Source organism: Stegodyphus dumicola, chromosome X2, assembly GCF_044657685.1.
Source record: "Stegodyphus dumicola isolate Sdum_Otavi_A_Nest chromosome X2, ASM4465768v1".
Classification (NCBI taxonomy): Eukaryota; Metazoa; Arthropoda; class Arachnida; order Araneae; family Eresidae; genus Stegodyphus; species Stegodyphus dumicola.
In genome coordinates this window covers 5,614,552-5,628,561 of record NC_140781.1, presented here as the reverse complement: position 1 = coordinate 5,628,561, position 14,010 = coordinate 5,614,552, and the positions used below count along the sequence as shown (strand labels likewise).

The 14,010-nt window shown below is 31.0% G+C and overlaps 1 protein-coding gene across 2 annotated transcripts in view; it reads right to left on the bottom strand.

The window, feature by feature from the left end:
- Positions 1–409: 409 nt before the first annotated feature.
- Hem (Nck associated protein 1 Hem) overlaps positions 410–14,010 on the bottom strand; it is a 144,152-nt gene continuing 130,551 nt past the window's right edge. For both annotated transcript variants that reach the window (XM_085809380.1, XM_085809381.1), the window contains 6 exons: positions 13,529–13,611; positions 13,368–13,445; positions 13,190–13,274; positions 12,705–12,815; positions 1,413–1,525; positions 410–1,302 (listed from right to left, as the gene is read on the bottom strand). In XM_085809380.1, coding sequence (XP_085665506.1) covers positions 1,105–1,302; positions 1,413–1,525; positions 12,705–12,815; positions 13,190–13,274; positions 13,368–13,445; positions 13,529–13,611 — 668 coding nt within the window. In that variant the 3' untranslated portion in view covers positions 410–1,104. The remainder of the gene's footprint in view (positions 1,303–1,412; positions 1,526–12,704; positions 12,816–13,189; positions 13,275–13,367; positions 13,446–13,528; positions 13,612–14,010) is intronic.

Here is a 14,010-nt window from a genome sequence, read left to right as displayed (position 1 = left end):
GCACTATGAGCTCCTGCCAGTGGGCCAAACCATCATGGTGTGCTCGCAGCAGTTGGAACATGTTCATCAGGTACTGATGCACAAAGAATTTATGCCCACACATGGACATTAATAAATACATACAAATTTTTCTCTGTAATTTGCTTTCAGTTTCCCTACTAAGCCTTTTCCCTGATTTCTGTTTTCTGATTTTTTTTTAAAGTGTTATGTATAAAAAATTTCAGTTCAATAAGTATGCTCCTGATCAGCCTGACACATTTAACAGCAAAAAAGATTTGATCTGCAAGGGGGGGAGTTAAGAGTTCATATATAATTGATTATCAAAGTTAAAATAATTTCAAATCCTGTAAAGAAAATAAATATAATGCACAATTAATGTTTTACCTACACATAAATAACACTCCCATAATAATGATTTTCATTTGAAGTTTATTTATGTACATGTAACAAAGCATTAGTAACAAACTTATATAAATTTAAAGAAATAAAAATTCATTAATGCAAAAAACTATGCTTTAAATTACATTATTCAGTGTACTTATGTATATTTATTTACATTACAGAGTTTTATAGTCTAGTAGCTCTGAAAAGAAATATAAAGAATATTATATACAAACTGAAGTTTCCAAATATATCTTTGGTAGTTAAAAAACAATGCCATTCATCATCCATGGCTCTCCATTCTTAAAATTTACCGACAGGCAATGAGGTCAAAATGTAACAAGTTTTCTCATAAATATGCAGGACCAAACATATGGCACATATAGTCTGGATTCGTTTTTGACTTGACTTCAAATGACAGCTACATGAAAAATCATTTCAAAACAAGTCAAATATGCAAATATGGCATTTTGGCAATATAAATGCACTTATTCACAATGATACAATACATAATAATTTAAAATCTTCAGATGAGTAATGTTGAAATATTAATACAAGATATAAGCGTTTTTTTTTTTTTTTTTTTTTTTTTTTTAGACAACACTGTTTGTAAATAACCAAGCTGAATACAGCTATAACTTAGGAGAATTAGTTTCTCTTAGATATTTCTAAGATGTAGAATGAGTTCTGAAGGCAGGTCGGATAGTTGTATAAAATTTATAATCACACATTTTCAATCCTATATACAGCATGATATGCATTCCTTAAAAGAGCATATGGGAAACATGATTCTAATAAATCCATTGTAAGGAACGGTGACTCCTGAACTATCAAATCAAGCAAAAGGTAAACTGATTCTCTGTTCCTAGTTGCTTCTTTATCATTTTCTTGCCCTAATCTGAGTAAGCTGGATGATGCAAGCTACAAAAGTAAAATAAGTCAGTCTTTAAAATACACTGCTGTAATTATCAAAACATACATAACTATACTCAATTTTCAAACAAACATAAGCATGTACATGTATGACTTACAGCTAAAAATTCTTTTAGTCTATCTTCAATATCCCCATGACCACATATGGTAAACAGAGCTCCAGCAATCCCATTGATAGCTTGTGCAAGGCAATGAATATTATTGCTATGACCTGAAAAAGTATTTAAATAGTTGTCAAAAACACACTTTGCGGCAATGAAGTAAACCCAAATGTTCCACCATTCTGGCAAAAATAATTTAAATAAAGCATTTTTTTAAAACTGATTATATATAATACAAATAAACTGATGAGAAATAATGATAAAAGAATTCAATATAAATTTTAAATATCATAGGCTTCTCAATGAACAGGCCTTGCCTAAAAAGGTAAGTTTATTTATTGAAATGAAGGAAAATTACTATCAGCAAAAAACAAAACTGTTTATAAAAAATACCAAAAAGAAAAGACGAATGCATGAACAGCAATGATGACAGATGACGATGTGATATTTGGGAATAACTTTTATCCATGACTATTCAGAGGTGGGAACATATAAATAATAAAATTATCAATAGAAAAATAAACCAAGTACCTTGAAATACAAGATTAATGGCTTCACTTTCTTACTATGAAATCCTTCTCAATTACTTCTGCTGAGCGACAGGATGAAGATTCACAACATAAGATCATTGATTGATTTCAGGTGGCATGTAGTTTGGTATTTCATAAATACTTTAATTTTATTTACTTAATGTTTTTTGGTCACTAACAATTATCATTAGTTTTACTTCTTGTAAACGGCAACAGAGCAACTGTTTTTGCTAAGTCTAAAGAGAATTAGCAAAACATTTAGGTTATGGAACTAAGTTTATGCTCCACATTAAACTGAATGAAAGTACTGTTAAAATTTTAACCCTCCAACCATCCTATGGTTTGGCTTCATAAAGCCCATATTTCCCAAAAATGAAAAAAACACAAAAAAGTATTTTCTTGATCATAATTCCAACATGTTCCTACTAATTTACACTTAAGACATTTTTTTTTCAAGTTATAAACATCCTTAATTATACACACACATTTTAGAATTTATGTACACATAGCTGTTGGTAGCACTCCAAGTACTCCTCCAGTTAAATGGGAGTCTGTACAAGGTGATTATAATTCTAGTTCCTCATTGAAATGGTCATAAAAGGAAAAATACTGGACCAAATGTTGTCAAACTTGGTAATCATGTAAAGGAAGTCATGGGAATTTATTTTCCGCAGGAGAAAGAAATTTAAACTCACCACCAGCAGGGAAATGGTGCTGTATGCAATACTGTTAAACGAAACAAAGCATGTTCAATGTGGTGTCCATTATTTTTCGAAAGCATGTTAAATCATATTACTGCATTCTCAACAGCAGCTCTAAGCATATGAGGACGAATGTTACGGACATGTTGGTGTATTGCATCTCAATTCCGCCAAATAGTTTAGATCAGCGGCCTTCAACCCTTAGAACTTCACGGACCACTGCATATGTAATTTTATACACTCATGTCCATAAATTAAGGATAATACAAAATCAGGCAAAGGAAGAGTTAGAAGCAAAACAAATTTGACTTATTTGTAAAGCTTATTTATTAAACAAAAGGTAAAGAGCAAAAAAATATGCTATGTTTGATATTATTAAAAAGTTAGCGATTTTTTCTCCCTCGAGCAAACTAAAAAAAAAAAAAAAAAAAAAAAAAAAAAAAAAAAAAAAAAAAAATTTACAAAAAACCAATATTACATAGTTGGTATGATTGTTAATACATTGTATGTCTCCCAGACGATGCAATACAGTCCATACAAGGCCTAGGCATGAATGTTTTGATGTCCATCAAACAAAAAGTGGAATTGCCGCAAAAAAGGGATAAAGGCAGGAAGAAAGTGACAGAGAGGTTAGTGAAAACGAAAAAATTTCGATTGACAAGTTAGTCGGCATTTTCGGCACAGCAATTACAGGACTTGAACAGCGGAACTTTGTAACAGAACTGTTAGCATAAATTTAGGTATTTTGCATAATGAAACTCGAAAGGCATACGAAACGAACGTGCACCAAGGTATATATTGGCGAGAGAAAGTAAAGCTCGTGTGAATGCAGTATATTTGATTTTCACCCTAGCTACTTGTACCTGGCCAAAAGTCTAATCCAGTAGTACTTTCTTCTCTTTCAGGTACGATGGCAAAGTATGTTCCTGTTTATTTTTCTTATTGCCTTATATAGGTAAGCCTGATGATATTTAGTACTGATGATGATTCTATGTAAGTTATTCTTTTGAATGCTTCAATTTTAATGTCCTTGAACATTATTACTTTATTGTTATGCTTAAGTTAAGCAAAATTATCCTATTTTATTAAATAAAGATTTCGTAGTTAATCTTTTGACTTATGATTCTTTAATTCTGTGCTTGAGGAAACGTACTCATTACGCCTTCAGTGCTAATGCACAACCAACAAAAGATTATGAGACTGAGAAATTGAAATTTTGTAATGTTGTAAGATTCCAGGGGCATAAAGTGTTAACACTCTTTGTTGGGAAAAAAAAAAAAAAAAAAAAAAAAAAAAAAAAAAAAAACTAGTTACAAAGTTTATAAGAATAATTGTAACAATTAATAATGTCTATTCTAAAAAAATCAATTTGTATAGAAAAATTAACAGATGAAAATTAATCAGTGTGGAAATTTAAAATAAAACAACTTCTAATAAAAGAAGGTTTAGATGATGATGTATTCGAAGAAAAACCGGAAACTGATACTGATATTTGGTTAAAGAATGATCGTAAAGCTAAAGCTTTAATATGTCTAAACATTTCGGATTCGCAAATTATCCATGTTTTACATAGTAAATCTGCAAAAGAAGTTTGGCAGAAGTTAAAATGTGTCCATGAACGTGTAAATTTAACAAATAAGTTATTTCTTCTTAGAAAACCATATTCCATTAGATATAATGAAAGTTCTAAAATGCAGGAACATATCAAAGGAGTACTAGAGTTGGCTGAAAAGCTGCGTAGTATAGGTGAAGAAATTAAAGAAAATAACTTAATAGCAATACTACTATGTTCTTTACCAAATTCATACAACTCCTTAATAACTGCAATAGAAAGTATTTCGGAAGCTGAATTGTCGCTAGAATATGTTAAAAACAAACTAATAGATGAGTATTGTAGACGTGTGGAAACTAAGAAAGTTCAAAAATACTATTCAGTTGCTTTAAAAAGTAAAAGCGAAAATAAACCAAAGTATGTTACACAATTTTGTACTTATTGTAAGAGAAATAACCATATGATAAATGACTGTTTTCATTTAAAACGCAATGCTAGAACTTCCCCAAAAACAGATGTAAATAATAGTAAAGTAAGAAATTATTCTCAAAATTATAAAAGTAATGCATGCCAAATAGCAAATATGCAAAGTGTAGAAAACATAACAAAACTTAAAGAAAATAAGTATTTTAAAAGTATTGAAACTGAAAATACACAGATTCAGTTTAATCAAGTTCTAAAAGTGGAAAATAAACATGAAAACACGCAAACGCAAGAATGGGTTATTGACTCGGGAGCCTCAACTCATGTGACGAGTGATAAGAATTTTTTCTCTCAGTTAAATGACTTTAATAAACAAATAGTAACTGTAGCCAATGGTGCAAAATTAAATTCTTATGGTATTGGTGAAGGCTATTTTAAAGTTCAAAACTTAAAGGGTCAGGTTACACAAATAAAATTGGAAAATGTATTGTATGTACCAGGTTTAGATAGTAATTTACTTTCTGTTCAATCAGTTACCAATAAAGGTTGCATTGTTACATTTCATAGTAATTAGTGTTACATAAAGCGTAACAATATACTCGTAGCCGACGGCAACGCTCAGCAAGGTTTATATATTAAATTGACCGTAAACTCAATTGACGAGAAAGCATACTTAGCTAATGAGGTTTCATGTTCAAATACGAACTGTGTACTAAAATGGCATCAAAGATTAGGCCACAGAAATATAGATGCCATAAAAACTCTTGAGAAAAATGATTTGGCAGACGGCATTAAACTTGGCAAATGCACTCATAGTGTGGAATGTTCTACTTGTGTAAAAGCGAAACTAACTGAAACACCTTATCCCAAAACTAGTTTTAGATCTAAAAATCCACTGGATTTAGTGCACACAGATGTGTGTGGGCCAATTGAAGTCAACAGCTTAGGAGGGAAAAGATATTTCGTAACTTTCATTGATGACTATTCGTGTTATACTCAAATTTATTTTATTACTTCAAAAGATGAAGTATTCGACAAACTTAAACAGTACGTTGCATCGACAACAAATAAATTTAGAAAGAAAATAAAGGTTCTCAGATCCGACAACGGTACAGAATACTGTAACGAAAGTACTGAAAATTATTTAAAGAAACTCGGCATTTTTCACAAAACTTCGGTTCCTTATTGTCCGGCACAGAACGGCGTCGCAGAAAGGGAAAATCGCTCTTTAGTAGAAATGACAAAAGCTATGCTAATAAACTCTAAATTACCGAAAGGATTCTGGGCTGAAGCAGCAGCTACTGCTGCATATCTTCAAAATAGGTTACCAACTAAAGCCACAGATAGAACACCATATGAATTGTGGAATGGTAGAAAACCACACTTAAGTCACTTACGAGTATTTGGCTGTACAGCATTTTATTATGTGAACAAACAAAAACGGTGTAAATTCGACAACAGAGCTGAAGAAGGAATATTCGTAGGATACGATTTACGAAGTAAGGGATACAGGATTTATGTAGGTGGAAGGAAAATAATAGTAAGTAGAACTGTTAAATTTTCAGAAAACGCGTCTTTACCTGACAAACTTGCAGAAAATAATGCTGAAGATTTAGAATTAATTCACTTCAATAACTCGCAAGAAGATGAAGAAAATAATGAAGAAACATCTCTTGGCGATGATTTTACAGAAGATTCAAAAAGTTCCGAAGAGTTAATTAAATGTGAAGAAAATGTAGAAAGAAGGGTTTCTGGCAGATCAACCAAAGGGGTCCCACCGGAAAGATTCTCGTATAAAGCAGAAGACGAAGAATAAATCTTACTTAAAATTAAAGATCCAGAAAGCTTTGAAGAAATTCTAAACTTACCAAAACGTGAACAAGAAGCTTGGATCAAGGCTATGCAAGAAGAAATACATTCTCTAAAAGAAAATAAAACCTATAAACTTACAGAATTACCACCAGGAAAACATGCAGTAGGCAGCAAATGGGTGTTTAAGACAAAATATGATGAAACTGGTAAAAATATAAAATACAAAGCACACTTAGTAGCCAAAGGATTTACTCAAAAATACGGCAGTGATTATGATGAAACTTTTTCACCAGTAGTGAAACACACTACGAGTTTTCTTAGAATGGGCAGCGTATAATAATGCCAAGGTACATCAACTAGATGTTAAAGCAGCTTTTTTGTATGGCAACTTAAATGAAGAAATATATATGGAACAACCAGAAGGATTCGTGGTTCCGGAAGAAAGACATAAAGTTTGTAAATTACAGAAGTCGATTTATGGTCTCAAACAAGCAGCTAGGTGCTGGAATGCAGAAATTGAAAATACACTGAAGAATCTGGGGTTCAGTCAAAGCAAAGCAGATCCGTGTCTTTTCACAAAAGTTGTTCGTGATAAAAGAATTAATTTAATGGTGTATGTTGATGACATCCTAATAAGTTCTACAGAAGAAGGACTAATTCTTCAAACAATTAATGATTTAAAGAAACGTTACCAAATAATGCATCTTGGTGAAGCTAAATATTTCTTAGGCATGGAAATAAATCGCAAGGAAGATGGAAGTTATCTCTTATCACAGAAAAATAAAATGAATCAGCTTGTCAAGCAATTTCAACTTGAAGAAGCGAAACACGCTAGCACACCAATGGAAACAAACTATTATAACCTAAACAAGGAAGAAAATCTCCTAACTTCAAATGATAAATTTCGCCAAGCTATTGGAAGTCTTTTGTATATATCGTCTATCACAAGACCAGATATCACAGCTTCAACTCACATACTCAGCAGAAGGTGTAATAATCCACGTCAAAAAGACTGGAATGCTGTTAAAAGAATCATTAGATACTTAAATACGACAAAGAATCTATCCTTACAAATTTCGTCGAGTGAAGAACCTAATATTACAGTTTATTCAGATGCTGATTGGGGACAAGATATTGAAGATAGAAAATCTACATCAGGAAGTGTTATTTTATTAGGAAGGAACTGTATTTCATGGTTTTCAAGAAAACAAACTTGTGTTTCTTTATCCTCAGCAGAAGCTGAATATGTTGCACTATCACAAGCTACGCAAGAACTATTATGGCTATGAAAATTAACAGAAGATTTCAATCTACCCCAAACTTTACCGATAAAGGTATTTGAAGATAATCAGTCTACTATAAGACTTGTAGAATCTGAAAAATTCAGTTCACGCACAAAACATATTGATACAAAAGTTCATCATATACGCGACTTGAATAACAAAGGAATAGTAAAACTTGCTTATCTTTCAACAGAGGAAATGGTTGCTGATATTATGACTAAACCAATTCCTAAAGCTAAATTTCAGTTTTGAAGGAATGAATTACAATTGGTGTGAGTTTCATTAGCAAAACAGGGGCAATGTTAGCATAAATTTAGGTATTTTGCATAATGAAACTCGAAAGGCACACAAAACGAACGTGCGCCAAGGTATATCTATATTGGCGAGAGAAAGTAAAGCTCGTGTGCAATGCAGCATATTTGATTTTCACCCTAGCTACTTGTACCTGGCCAAAGGTCTAATCCAGTAGTACTTTCTTCTCTTTCAGGTACGATGGCAAAGTATGTTCCTGTTTATTTTTCTTATTGCCTTATATAGGTAAGCCTGATGATATTTAGTACTGATGATGATTCTATGTAAGTTATTCTTTTGAATGCTTCAATTTTAATGTCCTTGAACATTATTACTTTATTGTTATGCTTAAGTTATGCAAAATTATCCTATTTTATTAAATAAAGATTTCGTAGTTAATCTTTTGACTTATGATTCTTTAATTCTGTGCTTGAGGAAACGTACTCATTACGCCTTCAGTGCTAATGCACAACCAACATGAACAAGAAATGATGTCTGTTTATACAGGGTTCGTACACATTTCTGCACACGGAAATTAAGTACTTTTAAGGACCATTAATGAAAAAATTAAGGACCTATGAGCAAATGGAAAGTGAATAAATTCAATTTAAAATATTATCTATGCCTGAATTTCACTTTTGTAATACCATCCTAAAAATAAAATAGATCCCTAAGTAGTATACATTATTACTAAACATGAATTAATTAACATAATTATTAATAAGTTTGAGAATAAAATAAACTTTAGAGAGAGACCTGCTGATTTGAACAAACCTGAAAGGCCTGATGTAGGCACGATTGGCAAGTGTTGAAAGTCAGTCAGGCTCTTTTTGATACAGTTAGTGTCGTAGCTTCATGTAGAGTTCCAGGGATTGTAACTCAGTTAATATACCAATAAGCCATTAAAGCACCAGAGGTGATAAGTGGTTTTGTATTAAGTCTGACCAGATTCAAAGAGAAAGTTTTACTTGAATTTTTACATTTTTGTACATCCATTACGTGTTGATACCAAGGAAACATTTTTCATTTTGTCACATATTTCTCGAATCTTCTAGAATCGTGGCTCTATAAATCTTGCCTTCAAATCCTTCTAAACTTTCCAAGCTGCAATGTCTAAAATTCTAAAGAAAAATTATCCCTAACAATTCTGTAATAGCAAAAGGTCAGATATAGTTTTTGGGAAAAAAAAAAAAAAAAAAAAAAAAGAAAAGAAAAGAGAGGAAAAGTGTAAAATTTATTTTATAGAGAAAACTGATGCACATTTTGAGAATTCTAAATACTCTGAGACAATTACATGGGAAAAACTCTTACTATGAAAAAAATTAAAAAGAAGACATTTTTAATTAATTAAATAGATAATTTTGCTTTTGCTAAGAGCTGTTTCGTAAATTGTGCTTTATAGCATTATACCTTGTTTATTTTTCAGATTCAAAATATTGCATAAGTTGCCAAAATGAAACTTTATAATATGACAGTGGAAAATAAAAATGTTTTATTTTAATGTTTATTTAATATAATTTCAATATATTACCATTATTTTAATGAAATTTATCAATGTTATAATGTTAAAAAAAAAACGTCGAAAAATTCTCGGATCTTGGAATTAAAATTTTTCTATACAAACTGATTTTAAAATCACCAAAATTTTGATAAGTCGCCAAATTTAGAACCGTTTAATAAACGAATTCCCATCACCAAAAGCGAAAAGTTGTTTAAGGGCTCCTTATTAGAAAAATTGAATTTTGTTATGCTAATGTTTCACTTCTTGCTCAGAACATCGAGTATCCCATCAATAACATTAGAAATAGAAACAAATTATAACCCATTCAAAAGATAGCCATACACGTCAGTGAATCGCCAAAAATATTCCTCCAAAATGCTAATTCACACTCAAAATGGCAGTTGTAAAAACAGACAGAAATTTCAGATGATTAAAATTAAGGACCTTTTGCTGATTTTGGCCAAAATTAAAGACTTTTAAAGACCAAAAATCGATTTAAAAAAATCTAAGGACTTTTAAGGACTCTTAAGACCGTACGAACCCTGTTATAGAATTAAAGAGAAAGTATTAGCACATAAAACGAAGCAACTTAAACAACTTACATTGAAAGAAATGTTTAATAAAGTAAACAAATAAATATTACTTTTTTTTTTTGTAAATTTTGATACTTTTTAGATCATAATTGCTCTTTATTTCATAAATTATGGTTTCATATTTTTAATTTTATAATTTCTGCATGCCATCTTACCAGATTTAAATTGCCGATCTATAATCCGGAAGAACCCCTAATCCGGAATCGCCGAAGTCCCAACGAGTCTGGATTGAAGAGTTTGTACTGTACTGTACTGTACTGTACTATATACAGCACCATTTCTTCCTTGGTGGTGAGTTTTTAATTTTTTTTCATGGAAAATAAATTCCCATGACCTTCTTTACATAATTATTTGGATATTTGGTCTAGTAGTTTCTTTTTATGACATTTCAAACAGAAACTTTTAAAAAAAAAATAAATACAGGTTTTATAAAAACCCTGTACATGTATTTTGCAGATTCTGTAACTTTTGATGCAGTTGTATTTCATATTTTAAAAGACAGTGGAAATAAAGATTTAATTTACTTGAGGTGGAACAGAAATACAAGAATTCTCATCATAGCACACTAACGGATATATAATGAAATTATGCAGATAAAATGATAATGCTGTAAAACAATCCCCTTTTGCTAAAATACTTAATTATCCTCAGATGGTTACTTAATTATTAGCTTTTAAAAGTTTCATTCTAATTGAATTTTCTTCACTAAGAGTTAAAATGAAAGTATTCTTAGCGTAGCTGAGATTACTGGGTTCAGTTTATTGGAAATTCACTGGATGCATTACGTTTTTATGGATTTTTCTTTCTAATGGAAACTAGACATACCTAAGTAACCAATGGGTAACACAAAGAAGAAGCAATCTACACTAGAAAGTCCTCTACAAGGCATTCTTACCAAGGGGATTGATTAGCATACATGCTTTGCCATAATCAATTTAACAACCATATTACCTTCACAGATGAAAAAGGATGATTAATTTGATTATTTTCATAACAAAGTCAAAAGTCGTTAATTCGGACACCCATGATCCGGAATGATCTATAATCCGGACCTCAAAGCTAAAAACTTCCTGCGCATGCGCTGCGCTGGCACATGCGCACAGGCGTTTTACGCGTGCGCGTAAGACCTTGACTACTGCGCATATGCGTGTGCGCAAGTGCAGAATACGTTTTCGCCTGCGCGTTTAATGTATAATGGACGGTGTAAGCTAAAATTATCTAATTATCTATTTCAGTTAATATGAATGATTGCGTTGTTCCTTAATTTTCGGATTGGATCCCGCTTATTATTTTTTGCAGACTGTAAGAGCAATTTTATAAAAGTAAACTCGAACTTTCGATTATGTCAAATAGAATTTCCGATGCTGGAACTTCCAAAGGATCTACAAAACGAAAGTATGTTTCGATGTCCAACAAACAAAAAGTGGAATTGCTGCAAAAAATGGATAGACATGAAGAATGTGACAGAGAGGTTAGTGGAAACGAAAAAATTTCGATTGACAAGTTAGTCGGCATTCTCGGCACAGCAATTAACGGGACTTGAAACAGCGGAACTTTGTAACTGAACAAGAAATTATGTCTGTTTATAGAATTAAAGAGAAAGTATTATCACATAAAACGAAGCAACTTAAACAACTTACATTGAAAGAAATGTTTAATAAAGTAAACAAATAAATATTAAGCTTTTTTTTTTTGTAAATTTTTATACCCTTTAGATAATAATTGTTCTTTATTTCATAAATTACGGTTTCATATTTTTAATTTTAGAATTTCTGCATGCCATCTTACGAGATTTAAACTGATGATCTATAATCCGGAAAAATCGATAATCCGGAATCGTCGAAGTCCCGACGAGTCCGGATTTAACGACTTTTGACTGTAGTAGAGTTGCAAGTGTTATCTGCCTACAGGAAAAAATAGCTTGGTGGAAAGCTTTTCAAGGCACTTTACAAGCTTGTAAAAAATGCAGCCGCTCTGTAGGCCACTTGTCTTGTCCTTGAATATAAATATTTAATTTACCCTTTCAAGTTTTCACACAAAGTACGAAAGCGATATGAAAAAAACCGGTATGAAAAGTTTCAGTTTCTTTTTTCAATCAAAGAAGTTAATACAAACTTAAATAGCTGGTCTTATCTTAATGCTAATTCACACCCAGAGATTTACTAAATACACTACATACCACAAGAAAATGAATAATAAGAATATATTCCAAAGTATTTTCCAGTTATTTTTATTTTATATTTTGCACTTCAAAGCTATTGCTTATAGTAAGAGAAAATCCTAAAAATTTTATATTTGAAATGGGAAAGTAGCAATGGAAGTGAAGATCAGTATTTCACATAAACAGCTCAAGACAATTTTTAAAAATTTTTTCTAAACAATAATTAAAAGTAGAATTTTTGGCTATATTAATATGATTAACATGCTATTGATAAATTACAGCTCAATTATATTTTTCACCTCAGCAACTCATTTTTAGATGAAAGTCAAATTGCAGCATTGTTCCTAATGACACACAAATTACAGCTTGCACAAATACTTATGCTACTTGCTGTATCATAATGAAGTACACAAAGAGTTTGAAAGAAAATCAGAAATTATACCTTCTAAAGAAGCTTTATAATAAGATCCTTCATTACGTGATAATTTAGGAAGTGAAACTGCCACAAACACCATCAGCAAACAAGCCACAGTATACTCATCTTCTCCAAGTTCTAAAGGAATAAATAATATATTAGCCATACGAAGTGAAGAAAAGAGATTCACACATTTACAAATTAATAGACATGATAAATATTGCAGCATATTTTATTCTAATTAACTTATAATCAACAAAATCTAACATTAATATTTTAAGAAAATAGTTTAATTAGGGATAGTTTTGGCACAGGTAGAGATCAGAAAGCACCGATTAGAAAGAGATGAGATTAAAAAAAAAAAAAAAAAACTTCAAAGGTATAAGAAAAACTCCAGTCTATAATGATTAAAGGAAATAATGAAATGAATATTAAAAAAAAGTATTAAATATATTTAACGGCTTATTCTGCAGGATTAAATATATTCAAGGAAGTAAAGGAATAAAATATACCACTCTTCTGCGAACGCAATGCTGCAACTAAAGCTGGGTCAACTCGGCAAGGTAGGCCGGCTGCAGATGCCATTTCACTGACTATCTATAGCATTTCAATATTAAAAGCAAATTAATAATGATATCATGTAATGATTTTGCAATACAATACTAACAGATAAAGCAGAACCATATTTACCATAGAATCTCCATTCGGAACATGATGTTTAAAGTCACACACAGAACTGAGTAGAAAGGGAATTCGATCTGTGAGGACCTAAACAATGCAAAGTACATTTCAACCTTTCTTATGATGAAATATATAAGATAGTCAACGGAATAACAATAAAAAACACTTACATCGCTAAGAGAATCTTGAGCCAAACTACGAAAACATATTATAACACCTATAATGGTCATCCTCTGAAGAACATTGTCTACATCTGCAAAGAAAAAATACTTTTAAAAAATTACATTAAACGAAAAATATTTTTTTCTTTTGGGAAGGAAACAAATCACTTTTAATAAAAAATCTTTGTTTTACCTAATATAAAGCAAGATACCTCTAAACCACACTACCTGAGTATATCCATATTTAAATCTCAGATTGTAGTGATAATAATCTACAGTGATACTAACATTTTAAACTCAAATTTTATTTAAAAATACTCCTTGTATGTTATTATAAGAATATAATAACACTAACACACTTTGATCAAAGATTAATTAAAAAATATTTAGGCCTAGATGATGACATAACAGTTTCTCCAAATTTCAAAATACTTGAAAACCATGTAATGAAAAAAAAAAAAAAAACAACTGTGAATTCTGATTTCATAAAT